The sequence below is a fragment of the Cyprinus carpio genome, chromosome A19 (assembly GCF_018340385.1).
Source record: "Cyprinus carpio isolate SPL01 chromosome A19, ASM1834038v1, whole genome shotgun sequence".
Classification (NCBI taxonomy): Eukaryota; Metazoa; Chordata; class Actinopteri; order Cypriniformes; family Cyprinidae; genus Cyprinus; species Cyprinus carpio.
In genome coordinates, this window is record NC_056590.1 from 22,170,775 (window position 1) to 22,192,325 (window position 21,551).

At 35.9% G+C, this 21,551-nt stretch overlaps 1 protein-coding gene across 7 annotated transcripts; it reads left to right on the forward strand.

The window, feature by feature from the left end:
* The first annotated feature begins 446 nt into the window (after positions 1-446).
* On the forward strand, positions 447-20,536 carry LOC109060483 (proto-oncogene tyrosine-protein kinase Yrk-like). Of its 7 annotated transcripts, XM_042777062.1 has the most exons (14): positions 447-981; positions 10,008-10,044; positions 11,041-11,302; positions 11,394-11,496; positions 11,686-11,784; positions 11,874-11,977; positions 12,807-12,956; positions 14,404-14,568; positions 15,198-15,353; positions 15,934-16,113; positions 16,634-16,710; positions 17,386-17,539; positions 17,816-17,947; positions 18,307-20,536. In XM_042777062.1, the coding sequence occupies exons 3-14, from the start codon at positions 11,092-11,094 to the stop codon at positions 18,513-18,515; spliced, it is 1,740 nt and encodes a 579-aa protein (XP_042632996.1). In that variant the 5' UTR covers positions 447-981; positions 10,008-10,044; positions 11,041-11,091; the 3' UTR covers positions 18,516-20,536. The 7 variants fall into 7 exon arrangements, with proteins under 7 accessions (XP_042632996.1, XP_042632993.1, XP_042632994.1 ...); XM_042777059.1 differs by lacking the exon at positions 15,198-15,353 and having other exon boundaries at positions 448-981; positions 11,034-11,302; XM_042777060.1 differs by lacking the exon at positions 15,198-15,353 and having other exon boundaries at positions 448-981; positions 10,012-10,044.
* Positions 20,537-21,551: the final 1,015 nt, after the last annotated feature.

Consider the following 21,551-nt stretch of genomic DNA (forward strand, 5'->3'; position numbering starts at 1 on the left):
GATTTGTTTGTATGTAATGTGCACAAGGCAAATTCCACAAATGCACTTTTGCCACATGTCCCATGATTCTTTTAAGCAATAAATGCACGTTTTTATGAGCCCCCAAATATGCTTGATAAACTATTATCTAATATAAAATTACCATCAATATTGCTTATAATAGCACTGTTGTTTTTTTTTAAATGTATACATATTGTCTTACAGTATGTCTTATAAGTAGAATTTGCAAAAAAAAAAAAAAAAAAATTAATAGAAAACAATAAATGACATCATAATTTCCTTACAACTAAGCACCTCCGGTCACTGAGCATATTTTGAGTTTAATGTAATATTTTGAACTCTAGTTGTGCAATAAAGGTATTTTTCAGCGTCACTGGTTAAAGCCAGGCATAACTGCACTACCACCAAACAGCCATCAGGGGTCAGTAACGACGAAGAAACGTTTTCCGGTAGTAAGTGGTTTCAAAACCAGCGCGGGTGGATATCTTATAGTAGTGTTTACAACACAACTACGAAGTATGAATATTTTATCGCATTAATATGTTTGGTGCAGTCAATTACCAACGCGGGGTTTTTTATTTCCTAAGAAAATGCCAACTACTATAAGTAGCCTCCATAAAACGGACTAAAATGTTAATGCCACCTGCGGTTTTTGATATGAGTCAAGTCATGACACTTGACCGATCTATTTAGGTGGTAAAACTTCAGCACCGTGTTAAGCATTTAGCTAAAAAAAACAAGAAAAAATCCCGGAAATAATTTTAATATGTACAACCGTGCAGCTCTGAGCAGAGAGGAGGTGGAGCACTTCGCCTGGCGCAGAGTGCGCGCGGAATTCAGCCCTTCCGGACACCGCGCGACTCGAGCGAGCGCATCCGCGGCCGGCTGAGCGCCGCACGGACACTTGCGTCTGTCTACCGTTTAAAACAATTCACACTGTCCTGCCTGATCCACCTCTGTCACTGTTACAAATTCGTAAAGGTAGGAATTATTTACTCTTTTTTACGTATTTTACTTACTAACAGTTACTTTTGTTAATAAGAAGTTGATGTGAAATAATAAAAGTCTTTTTACTTAAGTGCCATATGTCAGTGGCTGGTTCATATAAGAGGGTCTATGAGAAATTAATTTGTTTAGTGATATCCTTTGCTCACAGATATGGGTGTTAACGGGAATAAATGCTTTGTTTAGTGATGCATTTCAGTTGTTCAATTAGTGTGTGTGTGTGTGTGTGTGTGTGTGTGTGTGTTTAATATCTATCTATCTATCTATCTCTCTCTCTCTCTATCTATCTATCTATCTATATATATATATATGTATCTGTATTTGAACTCCAATAAATATCCATCTAAAAAACTAACCTACCTAAATATACACACCTATAATGGTGACAATTTACATCATTCTAACTTCACTTAAGATTGTTTGTATATATAAATAGCAGCAGAGATTAACTAAATAATTTTCAAGAGTGCGGTGAATGGTTAAACTGGTTTAGGTGGTGGAAGCTGTTAGTTCCCTTAGGGCCTAGGGAGTCTGCTGACTTCTCTGTCTACACAACCGAGAGGTAAAGGGGGTCGAGACAGATTGTGAGAGGTGAAAGTGAGCGCTGAGATGATCTGAAACCTTTAAATGAGTTGGATGAGCAAAGGATTCGGCAGCAGGTGCACTGAATTTTCTTTGCAGTGCATTGCATTCTTTACTCAGCTTTTGCTGTCTGCGTTAAGCAACCGATTTGTCTCTGCCTAAAGCTGTGTGGATGAACTAAATAAGATGGAGAGCAAGATAATGAGAACAGAAAAATGAGAAGTTTGCTGCTGTGGTTTCAGAGTTTCAGTCTCTGACGTGATGTCTAAATGCATGTGCTGTTTATCTTTGCTTTTCTTCCTAATTGTCTTGTATTGGTCTTTTCTCACGGGGAGTCTGTTATACTGTTTTTGTCATTTTGATTCTTTGGTTAATTTCATAATTTTGGTGTATGTTGAGGACTGTACCAAGCACCTCCCTCTCCAGTTTGGCAATCTAAAGAGAAATAGCAAAGGAAAGACTGGACTGATGATGTGAATCTTGAGCGCTCTTGCTGTTGAGCTCTTCGTAACCAGTGATACTGTCATTTAAAATCATTGTGTGGTTTGGTTAATTAAATCAAATAGCAGTGAGTTTGTCCTGGAATGAAAAACAGAATAGAATGTCTCTAGGACTAGATTAGGCCATAGGCTGCATCACTTCCTGTTCTATACAAGGTCACTTCCTGTCTGCTCTCCTCTGGCGCTATGGGAGGAAGTGGGTGCGGCTGTCCAGTAAAACTGACCAAAATGCAAGATGGTAAAATTAACCAAGTTAAATTCTGATACACATTAGCATTTTTGTGAGTAGCTCAGTACTGTCGTGTCACCTGTTGTTTTCATGCAGGACAATTATAAGAAAAAGATAATAAACTTCGCTAAATTAATTACATTGTATGCAAAAGTTTCTTGTCTGTTAGGGTCTGTCTGACATTCAGTTCAGTCATGTGAACTTCACAACCTTCCTTTTAGTAGTAAAATAAAAGAAGAGCACAGTTGGTTTCATTAGAAAGAAGCGATTGAGTTTTCAGAGAAAAAAGTACACATATTTTGTTTTTCAAATGCATCACGGCTAAAATACTGGCTGTTCATAAAAGGCCTGTTCATGGAATCTCACTTTGGAGGAAATTGACATCATGTGGAAAAGGAAGTAGCTGTGTTTGTGACACCCGACTTACTGTTCCCAGGACACACTTTGCTATTGTCCTCCTCCTGTCGCCCTCTTTACCACTTAATCTCTCTGTTTCTCTCTAATGTTGGTCTTGTATGTGTGTGTCTGTCTACTGTATAGGTTTGTCTAGAGGCTCATATTTGTCTGCTTGCATGCACTGTATGTATGTTTTTTGTTTATTAGTTCAGAGAGTGTCCAAAGTTTTTGTGTGTATGAGTGCGTGTGTGTGTGTGTGTGTGAGAGAGAGGATTGCAGTCCCGGTGTCCTATCAGAATAGGAGAAGTGAGGAAAAAGGAAAGCAAAGAATGAAGGGGCTATAAGAAAATAAATAAATAAATAAAAAGAAAGTATGCTAAAGCCTTTTGTGTGGGGCAACCTGTAGTGTCATCCTGGTGCCTGTCATCATGTAAGGTGTAGTGCACTTGTTGGGCTAGGGCTGGGCAAAAAATCGAATGCAATTTTCATGCGCATCTCGTCAATAAAGCCGCTCCTGTGATTAGTAGTTAATCTCCAGCACGTGCGCTCAGATCAGAGTATGTGAGCAGAGTGGAGTGGCAACAATTTCCCCTCCGCGCTCTGAGCATTTAATAATCACTCCGCTATCAGTAAATGTAAATGCCGCTCCGGGAGCAATGAATCACCAGCGATTTTGAACGCGATTTTGTGTAGCTTGTCAGTGAACTACAGCTCTGTGTAGTAATTTTTTGCCCAGCCCTAAAAAAGAGGGGGCCCAACAATTAATATGTTGTCTCAGGCCCATGAATTTTAGTGGTCACTCTTTTCAGAATAAAACTCTACAGATTTGTATGTATATGTATAGTTTGTGTATTTTGCCACATTTTTTTGTATGACATGTTTTGGTTGCATGTATAAGCTGTCTTGAAAGTTAGTCTAGTATTTGTTTAGTATATATATATATATGTATGTGATATATATATATATATATATGTGTGTGTGTGTGTATGTGTGTATGTGTATATATATATATATATATATATATATATATATATATATATATATATATATATATATATAAATAATTCTTTTTATTTTTTTTAATTTATTTTATTTTTTGCTTAGAGGCAATACTGAGAAGAATGAGGACTCAAAAAAGTGGAAACATAGATTCAAAAAATAAAGATGTACACAATGATCTAATATAGCATGTTACATTGCAAAGAATTGAAAACAAAAGTTTTTCCAATATGCCAGTAATTTTTTTTTTTTACTTTTTTTTTGTAGATTACAGATTAAGAATGTTTGATAATAAAACGCTTTGCTATATTGTCTAAATAAATTGAGGACAAAATATTGAAAATCTTTTTTAATGCTACAAGTGAAATCAGACATTATAATGTTTATAATGTACAGTATGAAAACAGGATATGCATGTTGAAATCCGGTTACATTTAACAGTGTTTTTAAATTATTAGTGTAATGATTAACTTTAACGGTGTGTTTAATGGGAAATGTAATCTAAATGTAAAAACTGAGGAAATTAGTGTGTTCAGTTAAACATCCTATATTGACTGATATGAATAAATTAATAATTTGTAATATCAGCTGTTAACTGATGTGTTACTTATATATTATATATTGGTCCAGCAGTAAGACTTCAGCATTTTTGTTTTACTTTGATAAGAAATTATTAATCGAGAAAGAGCAGAGTTATCTTATCCACTGAAAACCTCACAGGAAAGGTGTGTCCAAGTGTTTCAGTGAAATTTCTTCCAGTATGTTGCAATGTGTCAGTGTGAGGGGGTGGAAATTAATGAATTTCATAATTTACAGTAGCCTCCATAATTGCTGAACATCTTTGTCCAGCCGCAGTTTCTCACCATCTTCCTTCCACTTTTCCATGCAGCTATAATCAAAGTAATCTATCAGCCTGTAGTAGGGGCAAAAATATCATATCACAATTCTTTTTTTTTTTTCTTTCAGGAAAATGACAATTCACGATTCTTTGTCATGTTGGTTTTACTATTTTGCAAGTTCTCTGGGCAGTACAGCCAAACTAATTTCCCTATTTTAAAAACAAAGCCTTACAAGGTAACAAAATATAAAATAAAAAGGATTGGCAGATATTTAGGCCGAAGTGGGCGAAAATAAAAAAATCTTTGTTGTTATTTTATCTTTGTTATTAAAAAATATGAACAAAGATACACATTACAAATACATGATAATAACTGCTTATTTTTAAGGTATAGCAGGTGTATTTAGCAGTAGGACTCAAGAATTGAATTGAATGAACAAATATTAAAATAAAACACTATATATACTTCACTGTATAAATGATACATTGATTCTTATTAAAGCAAATGTATCAAAGTTTTTCAGTCAAGCAGTAAGTGATTCTTCTCTTTGTGTTTTGTTGTATTATTAACATTAAAGCAATTGTTTACCAAAAATGAAAATTCTGTTTTCATTAACTCACTCTCAAGTTGATTTAAACCTGAGTGAGTTTATTTCTTCTGTTGAACATAAGTTATTTTGAAGAATGTGGGTAACCACACTGTTGCTGGTCCCCAGTTAATTCCATAGTATTTTTTTCCTACTATCAAAGTCAGTAGGAACCAGCAATAAAATGTTTTGTTACCCACATTCTTCAAAATATCTTCTTTTGTGTTCAGCACAAGAAATTAATACAGGTTTGGGACAACATGTGAGTGAGTAAATAATGACAGAATCAGAAAATTTTTAGGTGAACTATCCCTTTAATGACATGCGGCAACATGTTTAGTGCTATTAGTCTGGGGTCATTTTAAGACCTGCACGCATCTAATATACAGGCACGCATCCAATTTCTCTCAACTGTTTTCTTTAACTAACTGTTTATTCAAAAAATCCAATAAAGCGCAATTAGAAAACAAACATAACATAGTCCACAAACCACATGCTTACTCACACACAAAAAACACTTCACAAAATCGACCACAAAACAAACATAAAAACAGCAAGTCATAAAAGCATGTGAATAAAATGTTTGACAGGCAAGGCTTTAAAGCACATGCAAATAATGTACTTTTTTGATTGCAAATAAATACAGTGTCCCCTAAGTGTATCCCTACTTCTGCATTAATGTTTAATGTGATTGTATGTCGTGTTGCACAGTATATTGAGACAGAGGTGCCAGAACTGCAACTGATAGAATGTGCGCTGAAGCACGTTACTACGATATTTCTTCAAAAGCAGATTGTGGAGACAATTTAATCATCCATGATCAAAAATCATTAAATCGCACACCCCTAACCCATAGGTGAAGAATCTCACTCCATCTAGAATTCAGAAAAGTGATGCAACACTCATCACACGACCTGAATACGTGTTCATGAGGTTTGTTTCAGTTGTAGTCTAATTAGGTTTTTTGCTTACAAACTAGATGGTCTTCTGCATTTGCTGTTGGTAAGCCCTCAAACCCTCAAATGCAACTTCCTCTTATCAACAAGCTGTAAATGCCACAGTTGGTGAGAATGCGAGAGTACTCTGACATTTTGACATATTGATTTTGCTAGTGTTCAGCCCAGGGTGCTTTTACATTGTTTAAGTTTTCATATTCTTCCAGTTCTATTTTCTGTTTTTCTCTTTCTATTCTATTATTTGTTGTTGGATAACAAGATTTTGTCACGTTAAATTTTTTTTTTTTTTTTTTTGTCGTGTGACTGATGGTGCTAATGCATGTGTACGTGTCAAACCTCTTTTTAAAAAAAGTGTGGTGTCTGTGCTCTCTGGTCTAGAATATATTTAAACACTGAAAGTAAACTCGTCTCATCACTTCTGTTAAAATGGCTTCCATTAAAAAGAGTGAATCGTACAATAAGAGAAGAGATGCGTCATTTGGCTTCCTCTTTTTTTTCTTTTTTTTTTTTCTCGATTGTTTCTCATAAACAGCACTGAGATCAAACAGAGAGTAAGTTGAGAATTTTGCTAAAGTCTCCTGCCTCTGATATTTCTCCCTAGAAAAAGACCCCAGTAGGGCTGCACAATTAATAAAATTTCGAATCGCGATTACAATTATGGATGCCACAATAATGTAATCGTTCAAAGCGGCAATTAATCGTTCATAGGCCTCTTATGTTATTCTGTGTGCTTAAGATGCATTTTTTTTAAGATGCATCTTAAGGGTTTTTCCCATTATTTAAATTTTAGTTTTAGTATGACTTTATATTACCATTCATATTTTTGCTTTTTCATAATTTAAAGAAGAAACCAATCTGAATTATAGTTGACATTTGAGGCTTATTACTATAGAAAAGCATGAAAAGTTTTTCAGTTTTCTGTTTTCAGCTTGATCATTTTCATATAAAAATACGGCATGCAGTTGCATCAAACAATGGTATAAATATCATTCATTGTAAATTGTGATAATCGTAATTAATAATCGGAATTACAATTTCAAGGGAATAATCAACAATTATGATTTTTGTCATAATCGTGCAGCCATAGACCCCAGTAATCTAATGTGTATATAGAAGAGATCTCAACAACATCTGGGCTCAGAAGATACAAAAGTTTGCAATGAAGGCCAGCTTCACACTAGAGCTTTTGGTGCGGACCCATGTCCATTTGACTTCAGAGTTCAGTTTATTAAAAAAGTGATGATTATAAAACCTAGGTATGGTTCATGTGACCTATGGTGCAGTTTCCAATTGGAATGAAACCAATCTCACTAACCTATTGATGACACATAATTTTCATCTTTTCATGCTCCATCTAGCACTCATTATTGTGCATTATGTAGCTGCTTGTCTCGGCCTTTGTAGAGCATATTGTATTCTTCTCATCTGTTATTATGCACCTGCGCAAGTACCATTCTGTTTAAGATGTGGTGGTGAAGAGAGAAATGCTTCAATAAGAAAATGGGTTCTCTTAAACCTTCACCTAGCTACTGTGGCAAACAGATACCGCTAGTACTCACAGTGGTATTCTGTCAGAAAAAAAATGTGCTGAAATTGTACCTTCAGGTGTACAACAGCTTGACACAGGGGTAGTAGCCTTAAGGGAACAACTCTGTACTCTATCTACTGCTAAAAGGGGTATATTAGTACCTTAGAGTAGTAATACACACTTAAGTATTTCTTTGAGCCTTTTACGGGTACATTAGGTACAAAGATGTATTTCAAGGGTACTGTCCTGGTGACCAGCTGTTTTTTTTGCACAATTTAAATGAGACTGTAGTCAGGTTGATGGTGCAAACATACCATAATTAAATAAAAAAACTGGCATATATTTCATAGCTCTATACTCTAACATTATTACAATAACTTGTTCATTGTTATTTGTTATTTGTTGTTATTTTTAAGCTTAGCTTGATGGCAAGATTGACACATTTAGCATATTATGATTTTTTTTCTGCACTTGATGCAGTCTCAGAAAGTTTCCTCGTTTCTCTCCCTGTATTTCCAGTTGTCAAAACCTAAAGAAAACTCTATAAACAGTAGCTGCTTGTCGTTACTTAAACATATACTCATTTGCTTTTCTTCACTTGTGTCAACAGCTATTCTCTTTTGTGGTCAGCTGTTTAATAAGACCGTTATATGTTCAGTCCTTTCCAACAAGCATTTAAAGGGTTCATATGATGTGATTTCAATTTTTCCCCTTTTCTTTGGAGTGATACAAGCTCTTGGTGCATAAAGAAGATCTGTGAAGTTGCAAAGACTAAAGTCTCAAATCTAAAGAGATATTCTTTATAAAAGTTAAGACTCGTCCACACCCCCCTAAAACGACTCGTTCTAACCCACCCCCACATATCTATGTCAGTTCACGCAAAGAAAGAAGGTGTACCTTTTATTCTCGTTGTAGTATTGTTGTTGCCGCTGCCGCCATGTCGTATAGACGCTGTGTGTTTCACTGCGAAAGTGAAACTACTTTGTTTGGCCTTCCAAAAGAGGACAATATTCGCTTCATCATGCCTAGAGCTGATCCGTGCTGGGCACTGAGGAAAAACATCAATTTTGCACTGTGGATCGCCGAATCTGCTTTCACTGTGGACAAAGCGGATTCCAGCCCTGTACCCCAGTAAAAGCGAAACTACTTTGTTTGGCCTTCCAAAAGAAGACACGACTAGAAATCATGTTTATATCACGTTTATAATGGGTTTTATGTTTATGTTTCATTGCTTCGGCCGGACAAGGCATCACAATATGTTAAGAGGCGTAACATTTCCGTCACACACTTGAGGCATTCGGCCAATCACAACGCACTGGATAGCTGGCCAAGCAGAGCACACCTCGCTTTTCAGAGCAATGAGCCTAGTAAAAATCAACACTTTCAGAAGGTGGGGCATAGAGGAGAAACAATAATGTACAGTATGTGGAAAATAATGTGTTTTTTTGAACCTTAAACCGTATAAACACATTTCATTACACCAAATACATAAAATAATGTTCTTTTTAGCAACATCATATGACCCTTTAATATTTCAAAATCGGTCAGGACTTTTTCAGTACTCACTTTTTCTATTCCTAGACTATTGCTTCAGTGCAGATCGAATTACACATGATTATCTGAACAGAAAATAAGATATGAACACAAGCCTTTTTTTATTTGATGTGTTCTTTATCATTACTTATAATTTATTCATTGTAATTCTGCATATAGATCGGCTGAAGAGATGAATGGACAACAGGCTTGTGCAATTACAGGAAATTCTTGAAGAGACATGATAAAAATGGAAACAATAAGCATGGGTGGTGAACAGTTCAGTATTGTTTTCTCCAGCAAAAATGATACACACCTATTGAAGAGAAATGCTTGTCATTGTTGATTTGTTAAGCATGATGTCTGTCACATTTGCAAGTGTGTGTGTCTGCATTGTAATATCTTCTGATGGGATGTTTATGTGTATCTTGGAGTAAGTTTGGAATATTTTCATGAGGTAGAGAGAAAAGCATAGATTGGGCAGATTGTATGAGGGGTGGAGCGTTATGTGTTGTTAATGTGTTGCCCATTTGCAGCTGGACCCTCTCCCCTCTCAGCAGGAAATAAGGGGGAGGCTTTAGTGAGCCGGACAGGAAACGCTCACAAAACTAGCATCCTGTTGATCCACTGATGGTCAGTCAGATAGAAACAGCTTAATACAGTGAAAGACGTTGCACACACATGTACATTTTCAAGGGGAATTTTAACAGAGAACTTCCTTTTCTCTAGACGGGAAAGAAAGAGGAAGTAACGCTAAAAAGTGTTAAGTTAGATGTAAAGTCATTTCACTTTCTTACAATCTGTTACTTATATAAATTAATTGTGTGTTTCTTTTTCTTTATCTTTCTCCCCAGGAAGATGGTGTGTATTGAAAGCTGATGTGAGGATCTGGTGAGAGCCGAATCTGATTACATACACTACCACAGTTCATTCATTACATTTACACACCGACAGCTGAGAGAAACATAGTAGAAAACCTTCTCAACACTGACAAACTACATCATTATTATAAAGAGACCCCAAAATCAATTTGAACACTAGGGCTAGGGCTTCACGATAAATTGTAGAAAAAAAAAACTAAAATCATGCTATGACTTGTTATGACTGGTTATCAAATCGCAAATTAAATAAATACATGTGCTCTGTGTTTTAGAATGTTGTTTTACACGCAAGCAGCACATGATTCAGTGTTTCTTTGGTGTCTCAGAGGTTTGGTTTGGAGTAAATGTTGAGCCACACAAACTTCTCTGCATGTGTTGTGAGTTTTGGGGCTTGTAGCGTGCATTTGGTAACACAACATGCACCCACCATCTTCCTAAACTTGTTGTGAGAAGTGCTTATAAACCGGCTATTGTCAACAAAAGAGAAGCTTTAAGGTCTCCCTGTGGTTTTCTACGAAAATAAAAGCTTGATGGTTTGAAAGAACGTTTGAAAGCAAAGAAATTAAGACAGCCATAAATATAAATATTTAAATGTTACAGTTATTATGGAAATTATTATTATTATAAAAACTAAATTTGTTTTTTGACAGTGAAATGTTACAGTATTACAATAGTAATAAATGTTTAATGCTTATTTAACTTATTTGTTTAATGTTTGTATTTTGTAATTATTATTATTATCATTGATATGTAATTACAACTTTTTGGGTCAAATTATGCAGCCCTACAAACAAGCACAGCAAACTTGGAGCTTTTTTAAATCACATTTTTAATCGCAATCAAAATTTTTATCAGAAAAATCACAATTAGGTTTTTTTTCTCTACAGATTGTGCAATCCTAATTTAAGCCATACCTTAAAAACAATGTCATTGCATTAAATATCAAGTAAATTACTCAATATTACTGTATCTAATTATTTCCTCTTTATCTTGTTTCTGTGGGAAGAAGCTCTGTTTCCACGGTGATGAGCTGTGTGCTTTAAAAATATTGAATATTATGGGCTGTGCTTGCTGTAAGCAGAGGAAGGCCAGTAAAGCTGTGTCAAATCCCAACTCGTGTGACACAGGCTATGGGACCCAGGCATCAGAACCCTCCCGTTACATCGTCGATCCCACTTTTAACACTGGGATGATCCCAAACTTTAATGATTTTCCAAACTCTGCTCCCTCATCCACTCTCAACCCGTCCCGCCCAGCCCCCATCACAGGTGTGTAAAAGTGTGTGTTGAGATGTGATTTTCAGTGTTGTTTACTTACCTTACTGAAACCAGATATTTTTTGTTTGTTTTGTTTGTTCAGGGGGTGGTGTAACACTCTTTATAGCTCTTTATGAATATGATGCCCGTACAGAGGATGACCTGAGCTTCCAGAAAGGAGAAAAGTTCCATATTATCAACAATACGTGAGTTCAAATCATCACATTCAGAATAATATTCACACTCTGTCTCATTTCCTTTCTCCTCATCTGTTTATACCACTTTTTGATATGTCTTTCTCTGTTGTTCTCCTTGTCCCTCTTTCTGTCTCATTTCGTTTATACTGTTTATACCACTTTTTGATATGTCTTTCTCTGTCCCCTGTCCCTCCACAGCGAGGGTGACTGGTGGGAGGCTCGTTCTCTGGACACAGGGAAGTCTGGGTACATTCCTAGTAACTATGTGGCCCCAGTTGACTCCATACAAGCTGAGGAGTGAGTTACATGTGAACATGCCATTTCAGCAATTTACAATGACATTATATGCAAGCTTTAAAGTACATTATTGGTATTTGTCCATGCAGATGGTATTTTGGGAAGATGGGCCGTAAGGATGCAGAACGACAGTTGTTAGCGCAGGACAATCCTAGAGGGACATTCTTAATACGAGAGAGCGAGACAACAAAAGGTAAACAATTTTAATGGTAATTTATCAGTATATACACTACCAGTCGTTTTTGAACAGTAAGATTTTTTCATGTTTTTTAAAGAATTATCTTCTGCTCACCAAGACATTTATTATTTATAACATTTCTTTATCAAAAGTTATGTTATCATTACATTTATAATGTTACAAAAGATTTCTATTTCAAATAAATGCTATAAATAAATTCTTCTGAACTTTCTATTCAAAAGTAAGAAGTGAAGTAAAAAGAAGAAGTGAGGTGACATACAGTGACGTGACCCATACTCAGAATCTGTGCTCTGCATTTTACCCATCCAAAGTGCACACACACAGCAGTGAACACACACACACACCGTGAACACACAGCTGGAGCAGTGGGCAGCCATTTATGCTGCGGCGCCCGGGGAGCAGTTGGGGGTTTGGTGCCTTGCTCAAGGGCACCTCAGTCGTGGTATTGCCATCCCGAGACTCGAACCCACAACCTTAGGGTTAGGAGTCAAACTCTCTAACCATTAGGCCATGACTTCCCCAACAAATTCATCAAAAAAACCTGAAATATTCTACTCAAGCTGTTTTCTGCATAATAATAATAATAATAAGATGATAATAATGATATGAAAAATTTTTTTGAGCAGCAAATCAGAATATTGAACATGTTACACTGAAGACTGGAGTAATGATGCTGAAAAATCAGCTTTGAAATTACTTTGAAAATACATATTTATTCATTCTTTCTGATATTTTTTATTAATAAAATTGGTTTTAAATCCACTGAACATGTCTCACCAACAAATTCAAACATTTGAGAGCATCGTTTCGCCCCCCTCTTTAGGAGCATACTCTTTATCTGTCAGAGACTGGGATGATGCAAAGGGCGATCATGTCAAGCACTATAAAATTAGGAAGCTGGACAACGGTGGTTATTACATCACAACAAGGACACAGTTTGATACCGTCCAGGAGCTGGTGGAGCATTATACAGGTCAGTGCAATACATGTAAACCTCACCCTTAACATACTAAATAAAAAATGCATGACAGTTCATTTTAAAGGTTTTTTCCTCAGAATGAAGCATTGTTTATTGGCTCTTTATGTGGTGTGTTGATATTTAGTGTGAATAAAGTTATCAGCAGGTCAGTTTATCTTTGTCCATCTTCATTTCCTCTTTTGTCGACCGAATGACTTTTCTGCTTCGACCGAGTGCATAATTTTTTATCAGTTCTGTTACTCAAACTGTCAGTCTGGTGCTATCAGCCTTCCTGTTTCGCTGTTATTGTTGAATCTAGTCAGTCACACACCCCCACACGCACATATACTCTCATGAATATACAGAGGTTGTTCTCAGATAGACCACTTCATCAGTAAAATTTAAATTAAGCCACCTACCACCCCAAATACGAGGCAAACCATTACCGTAGAACAGTTACTTTCGGTTTTAAGTGCTAAATATTTTTTCCTTAATCTGTACTAATGTAAATATGCATAAATATGTAATTCCCCACATTTACTAATTCAAAATTTTACAAGACTGATGCTTTATTTGAAATAAACTGGAGTAGTGCTGATCATTAGCTGATAAGTTTGACTGAACACTAGCATACACTGATGTACACTCCCGTTCGAAAGTTTGTGGTCAGTAAGACACACTGGATTGAACAGAAGTGACAGTAAATACATTTATGATGTTTCAGATAAATGCTGTTCTTTTGAACTTTCTGTTCATCAAATAATTCTGAAAAATGTATCACGGTTTCTTGAGCAGCATATTAGAATGATTTCTGAAGGATCGAGTGACGCTGAAGATTGGAGTAATGACTGCTGAAAACTCAGCTTTGCCATCACAGGATTAAATTACATTTTAAAATATATTCTATAGTAATATTTTACAATATTACTGTTTCACTGTATTTGTGATCAAATAAATACAGCCTTGGCGAGACTACTTTCAAAGACCTACATTTTTTTTACTGAACCAAACTTTCGAACAGTAGTGTAGTATGAGACAGTAAATACACAACCACAAATTGATGTTAACACAATCAGTGTTGATATGAGTTGATTAATCCATTGTGTCTTTATACTATAATAATAATTACTATAATTATTATATTTTATAGAATTCTTACTATAAAATAATACTTAACATTTAACATCCTTTAGCATGACTCAACACTCCACCAGTGGTGATATCTGACATGCTACAGCTATCGACTGTCAGTGATCTCTGTCGCCCTCTGCTGAGTGAACATGTATCATTCCGTTTTTTCATGCAAATGTTTGCTTGTGAGTGCTTATTTGATCTGATTTGGGCAGCATTTTGTGTATTTGTAAATATTTGTTTTATATAGTCTGCTTTTTGTGTCTTCTTTGCATCTCTGTCTCCTCTTGTTTCTGTCCGTGTCTTTCTTTTTCCTTACTCTGTTCTTTAGAGCGTGCAGCAGGGCTGTGCTGCCGTTTGATTGGCAGCTGTAGGCGGGGAATGCCTAAGCTGGCTGACCTGTCAGTGAAGACTAAGGACGTTTGGGAGATTCCCAGAGAGTCCCTTCAGCTTGTTAAAAAACTGGGCAATGGCCAGTTTGGTGAAGTGTGGATGGGTAGGAACCACAAAAAGCATGGGAACATGTTGCAGGAAGGAGGGAACAAACCTTGCACACCTTGCCCACCCTGCCTGTGGTACAAAGCCTTGAAATTATTTTAAATCTCTTAAAGAGATAGTTCATCCAAAAAGTACAGTTCTGTCATCATTTACTTGCCCTCATGTCGACATTATTTCTCCTGTGAAACACAAAAGTTTTGGTTACCATTGACTTAAATTGTATGGATTGGTATGAAAAAAATAAATAAAAAAATAATAATAATTAAAATGTCTTCTATTATGTTTCACCGAAGAAAGAAAGTTACAAGAGGGTAAACTTTTTTTTTTTAATTTTAAATTAACTTTAAATGATTCTCTCATTATAAGGCAACTGTCATCTGTGTATTTATGTAAAAAAAAAAAATTTAAACATTCTAATAATTTTACAATAAAAAATTTTTGGAAGACTTCGACTGTAGTAAACTGTGAAAAGTATTTTGCAATTCGCTGAAGATGAAAGAATGGAGGTCAGGGAAATAATGTAAAGGCTGTGCTGTTTTTGTTCTCTCCCTCTGGTCCTTCTAACATTGCATGCCACCCTGTCCCCCCCCCCCCCCCACTCTTTCTCTCTTTCAACACCCTAAACAGGTAGTAATGATGGTTTATGTTGCTACTTGACTAAAGCCTGTCCAAATGCCACGCCCCAAACGATGGGTTTAGGACGGGATGCCTGGGAGATCGCCCGGGAAACGTTGCAGCTCAACAGGAAGTTGGGTCAGGGTTGTTTTGGCGACGTCTGGATGGGTGAGAGGGATACGATGATACCCAGTGTGGATGTCCATGTCAGCATTTGCTAATGTTACAGCCAATGTTTCCAAAGGATGCACCAGCCTTCTTCGCCACTTTAGCATGTTTTCCTATGTCTGTTTCAATCTATATGTTTTGTAAAATTTGGTCAGTGCTGTCATTAATACAAGAGAATATGAAAAGGTGTCCTTTTGTGGGCTGAACATCCCATAATGCTTAAAGCACAAATGCTGTGCTTGACCCTGCTTTGCCAAGCATCAGTCTATGGATCTAAACTGTCAGCTAATCCCCAATATAGCACTATGTCAGCTAAACCTCAATAGCATTTTAGCACTGTGTCGATGTTTATTGTGACATTAAAAATGCAACAGCACAGTTGCATAAATTAAAAAAAAATCAAAGTTCAGCTCTTTCCCAGGAGCCGAGTATTGAGTTGTCTGCAGCAATCCCAGCTTCCTGTTGCTTTGGTGTGTGGCCATATTCCATCTGTTTCTCTTTATCACCTTCTTTAATCCCTTAAACTTTGCCATGATCAGATGGCTCTTCCAGCTGTGTCTGACACCGTTTCTATGTATAGGCATGTGGAATGGCACAACTAAAGTTGCAGTGAAGACCCTGAAGCCAGGCACTATGTCTCCAGAGGCCTTCCTGGATGAAGCCCAGATCATGAAGAGGCTACGTCATGATAAACTGGTACAGCTGTATGCCGTGGTGTCTGAGGAGCCCATCTACATCATCACTGAGTTCATGACTCAAGGTATGGACAATAATGAGAATGTCGTCTGTTGTTTGTGGTTGTTAATTTTTTTTGAAAGAAGCCTCTTATGCTCACCAAGGCTGCATTTACTTTATGAAAATACAGCAAAAACAGTAATTAATTTTGTAAAATATTATTGTCTATTGTATATTTAAAAATATAATTTATGCCTGAGATGGCAAAGCTGCATTCTCAGCATTTCTTATTATCAATATTGAAAACAGTTTTGGATGCTTAATATTTTTGTGATAACCGTGATACATTTTTTCAGGGTTCTTTGATTGATAGAAAGATCAAAACAGCATTTATTTGAAATAGAATTATAAATGTCTTTACTGTCACTTATGATCAATTTAATGCCTCCTTGCTAAATAAAAGTTTTAATTTATTTAAAAAAACTTGCTGACCCCAAATGATTGAATAATAATGTGTTTCTATTTATATAAATATTACAAAAATAATTTAAATAATTCATATAAACATACATATACATTTTTGCCTTGATTGTTCTGTGATTTAGGAAGCTTGTTGGACTTCTTGAAAGATGGAGATGGCAGAAATCTAAAATTGCCTCAACTTGTGGATATGGCAGCCCAGGTAAGCTTCTTAGTCGAAAAATATATTTTATTTATAAAACTTTTATTATCCATTACTGGGACAATCCTCCAGAAACGTTAAATGGTTAAGGTTGGAGCCAAGGAGCATTTCTTATATAGAACAATTTCTGAACAGATTAATCTTATGAGCCGGTGTTCTGTCTAGTGAATCAAAAAAATTAAAAAAAAGAAAGAATAAAATAAAATACAATGAGATCCGTAAGCTGAATTCCTGAACTTTTTTCTTAGTCATAAAGGAAAATCAAAACAAACAGCTCGACCTGTGTAGTGCTATTCTCGAATGAATGACAACTTCAGTCAGTTGTTTATAGTGGATCAAAAATATTCAGCGTAACCAGAATCATTCCCATCTCTATAAATTGTAATATATCAGGATCAAGGCCACAGTAGATCTTCAGATCCTGGATTGGTTAAAGATTCAAACTGCAGGATTTATATTAGCATAAAATGTACAAAACTGGTTATAAGAGAACTACATTACACTGCCGTTCTGTACAGTCAATCACCCTTAAACATTTGAACCATAGAAGAAATAAGACACTTGTGCCAAACCTTTAGATAAGCTCTAAAAAGCATCTTGAGAGCATGTCTTTATTCAAACTAATATCAATCTCCCTTCTTAGTATTGTGATGAAAGTGCTTTTATTTCTTCTAGATTGCTGCAGGCATGGCCTATATTGAACGGATGAACTACATCCACAGAGACCTGCGAGCTGCCAATATCCTGGTTGGAGACAGTCTGGTCTGTAAGATTGCAGACTTTGGGCTGGCTAGACTCATCGAGGACAATGAGTACACAGCTAGACAAGGTCATTCACAATCTGTGATACAAACTTAATCTTAATCTACAACCTACCTTTACTTGATACTATCAAATGTTATTTATCTCTTCCTTGGCCTCTACTCAATTTCATTCCAGCTCATTTTGTTCTCATTTTTATTTTACAGCACTACAGTTTTCATCTTTCATTATTCTATTTTGGGCTGCTATATCGCAGTACTTCGGTTCAGCACTTTCTGTTTGATCTGTAATATAAATCATTATTAAATGTGCTGAACTAATTGTCTTGATTATCGTATTATAGGAGCAAAGTTTCCGATAAAGTGGACTGCCCCAGAGGCTGCTCTTTATGGTAAATTTACCATCAAATCAGATGTGTGGTCTTTTGGTATCCTGTTGACTGAGCTCATCACCAAGGGCCGAGTGCCTTACCCAGGTGTGTCCTCGCTGAACCACTATGACTACACTTTTATTCACACTGTCTGTTTGCTTCTTTCTCTTGTACACAGATATACACTTAGAATTGTGAAAAAGAATGAATTAATAGATATTAAAGCCTTTTTAAATATTTTGACTATTTCAACCATAGTGATTGACAATCAACATTTCTGAAGGTTAAGCACATCATTTGTTTGAAATCACTTTTATTAGTCAAATCATAAAAAATATTAATTTAAAAAAAAAAAAAGTTTATTTTATGATTTTTTTTTTCTTATTAATGGAAAGAGCCATGTGGATCACCTGTTGCACTACAAATATGTTTATTTTTATTTCTCTGTGTATGAATTTGCATAGGGATGAACAACAGAGAGGTTCTGGAGCAGGTGGAGCGTGGATATCGAATGCCGAGTCCGCAGGGCTGCCCAGCATCTCTGCATGAGTTGATGCTGCAGTGCTGGCGGAAGGATCCTGACGAGAGGCACACCTTTGAGTACCTGCAGAGCTTCCTGGAGGACTACTTTACTGCTACTGAACCCCAGTACCAGCCTGGAGAAAACCTGTGATAGACGCATATACACCTAAGTGCATTAGTTCAGTGCTTCAGGAAAGATGCAGTTGCCTTTACTTTCTATCACAATACCTTCATAAACTGATGGCCCTGCAATCACAAGCTCCAAATGAGCATGCTTTAGTGCAATTCCTCATTCTGTGCTTTAACTTGAGAGCTTCAAACTAAAAAAAAAAAACTTTCCAAGATACTGCTCTCAAACAGCAAGATTGGGTCACTTAAGTCTGAGCTAATACAGTGGTCAATGTTAATATTGGTTCTTTAACTTAAAATACAACAGCACATAATAATACAGCATGTTAATGTTTTATCTCTCCGTTAAGCAACAGCAATTAGTTACCTATTCAATCATATTAATACATGCACCACTGTATCTGTATGTTCTGTCACGTGTAGACTATTCAAGTCATTTCTAATGGGTGCCTAGTGAAGTTATTCTAGCAAACAGAACATTTTGCTCTGATATACAGGTGGAACAGAAAATCTCTACTAGACATTCAAATGTGACCTGGATAACTGAGATTTTTTACAGACCTATCTAATTGGTGGTATATTTCGTGATTAATGTGATATACAGGTCTAAACTCCAATCACAGAGAAAGCTCTTTCACCTCAAGAGCAAGGCTACACAAAGTTTTATTTTTATTTTCTACATGTGATTCAGCTTCTGAGTGGCCATTTTTGAATGTAACAATTCAATCTTCCTTTTTTTGTCTGGCAAAAGTAAATTGAATGCCAAAAATGAAATCTTGAAATATCAGTGTATCTGTCTCAATGCACAGCTGAACAGGATGTGCCTTGAAATGTCTTTATAGTCTTGCATTTGTTTCTCTGAGCCATTTTCACTTAGCTAGTTGTGTTATTGCTTTATAATAATCCTTTTTGTTTAACTTTTAAGTTTAACTTTGAAGCTAACAATCTTGTATTATCATATAAGAGAGCAATTCTATTATATAATAGTGGGCTTTATTGTGGTTTTAAAGAGACAGTATTGACATTCAGAAAAAAAAATCATAGCTGTCTTTTAAAATGAGACGAAAAACTTTTTTTTATTATTTCGATTCCTGCATTTTACACTGTATTGTACATTTTACATCATCTCTCAGTGATTTGGATTATAATTTAAGTGGATATCAAACCTGTGCCTTTATTCAGGGCTAGTGATGTTCTACAGGGTTAGACTGTAACCCTGAACTAAAGAATGTGTATTACAGTTATGTAATGTTTGTGCCATTTTATTATACTGTGCTTACTGAGCTGAACCCATGCATCTAACAAGTTTCTTTTACTCTGCATGCACATCATACACTCTTGCAGAATCTTGTATAGTGCTTTATGCAGTCTTTATACAATATAGATGGTTTTAAAGCAGTTTCAGTAATAAACAGAAAATAACAGAATCTATGATGCAACAGGCAAATCCAAATTCTGCTGTGAAGAATCTCAAATAAACCCAAGTGTGCTTCAAAGAAAGAGACAAATGCTCAATTGCTCAAGGCTGCATTCATCTGCTCTCCAGTTTGCTGTCCACAAGATGGCAGAAGAACCATAATGTGGAGTCTGGGAGATGTGCAGGGTTTTTAGTATGCTGTATTGGTTTATTAATTATCCTTCTGGGGTTTGTAGTCATGATGGTACATTCCGTACCTGCACTGAGCTGGCACTTTGTTCTTGCTGCAGATTTGATTTTTACGTTTATAAATTAAACAGCTTGTTGCATCTACATTTTGCTGCAGCAGGGTAGCGTGTTCCTCTGCAGCCTCGGGGATGTGTGTGTTGATGATTAATTTCTAGCACATTTCTGCATTTGTCTGTTTATAAAAATCAGATGTTACCAAAAAAAAAAAAAAAAAGGAATATAGGTGGTGGAGCAGGAACTTAACAGCTGTTTAGCTTCAGATATGCAGATTAATGTAGGTTGACTTTGTTTTGAGCTGAATATGTTCTTGCAGTCTGCGTTTTTAGATCTTTATTTAGAGTACACATCTATTAAGTAAACATTTCTTCCCAAAGTGATTTAATTGTCTCTTTTTTTATTATTATTATTATTTTAATGAAATTTCATTTGCACACAGACACTTTTAAATCTCTACCCCCGTTTTATAGTAAGGTACCAAATGTAATATTTTTCCAACATATGAAGCTAATATTCCCTAACTTATATCAAAATACTATCATTGTGTATGAGCCTATATAATGCTATAATCTCTCTGTGGGCCCACCGGGTGCTGTAGGAACAGCCCAACTGAATACATCAATGCAATCAAATAAAACTGCAATTAGTCACAGTGTGATGTTAGTGCAGTCTCTATTAGGACAACTAAAGAATATATATAATTCTCCAAATCCAGTTTAAATGGTAAAGGGCATGTTGAAAGAGCTTTGGCCATAAAAGGATTTTCGAAGAAAATTTGATTACTGGAGGGCAGAGCAGAGACACTATTGGAATGTGATCTTTGACAATGTCTAGATCTCTAATCGATTCGGCTATTATATTATTCACGGCCCACAGTTCTTATCAAGGACGTTATATATTGTGTTCCATCATCATTCAGTTTTTAAAGAGATAGTTCAACCAAAAATGAATCACCTCATGTTTGTGCCAAACCTGTATGACTTTCTTTATTTCATGGGACACAGTAGAATATGTTTGGCATAATGTTAGTGACTGACAGCCTCTGTCACACTTCACCTTTATTGTACCTTTACAATGAAAGTGAATGAATGACTGAGTATGTCATCTTCTTTTGTGTTCCATGGAAGAAAGAAAGTCATACAGGTTTGAAACAACGTGAGGCTGATGTGATTCAATTTTGATGTGCTATTTCTTTAAAAGGTTTTTAAGGCTCTATGAGTACATGACAACATGTTCACAGTCATGGGAGAGAATCTCTATCCCTTTATACTCACCATCATGGGCTTTCTGAGTGAATGAATGAGTTCATATGTACTTTCTTAAAGGGATAGTTCATCTAAACATGCAAATTCTGTCATCATTTGCTCACCCTCTTTTTCTCATCTTGAACATTCA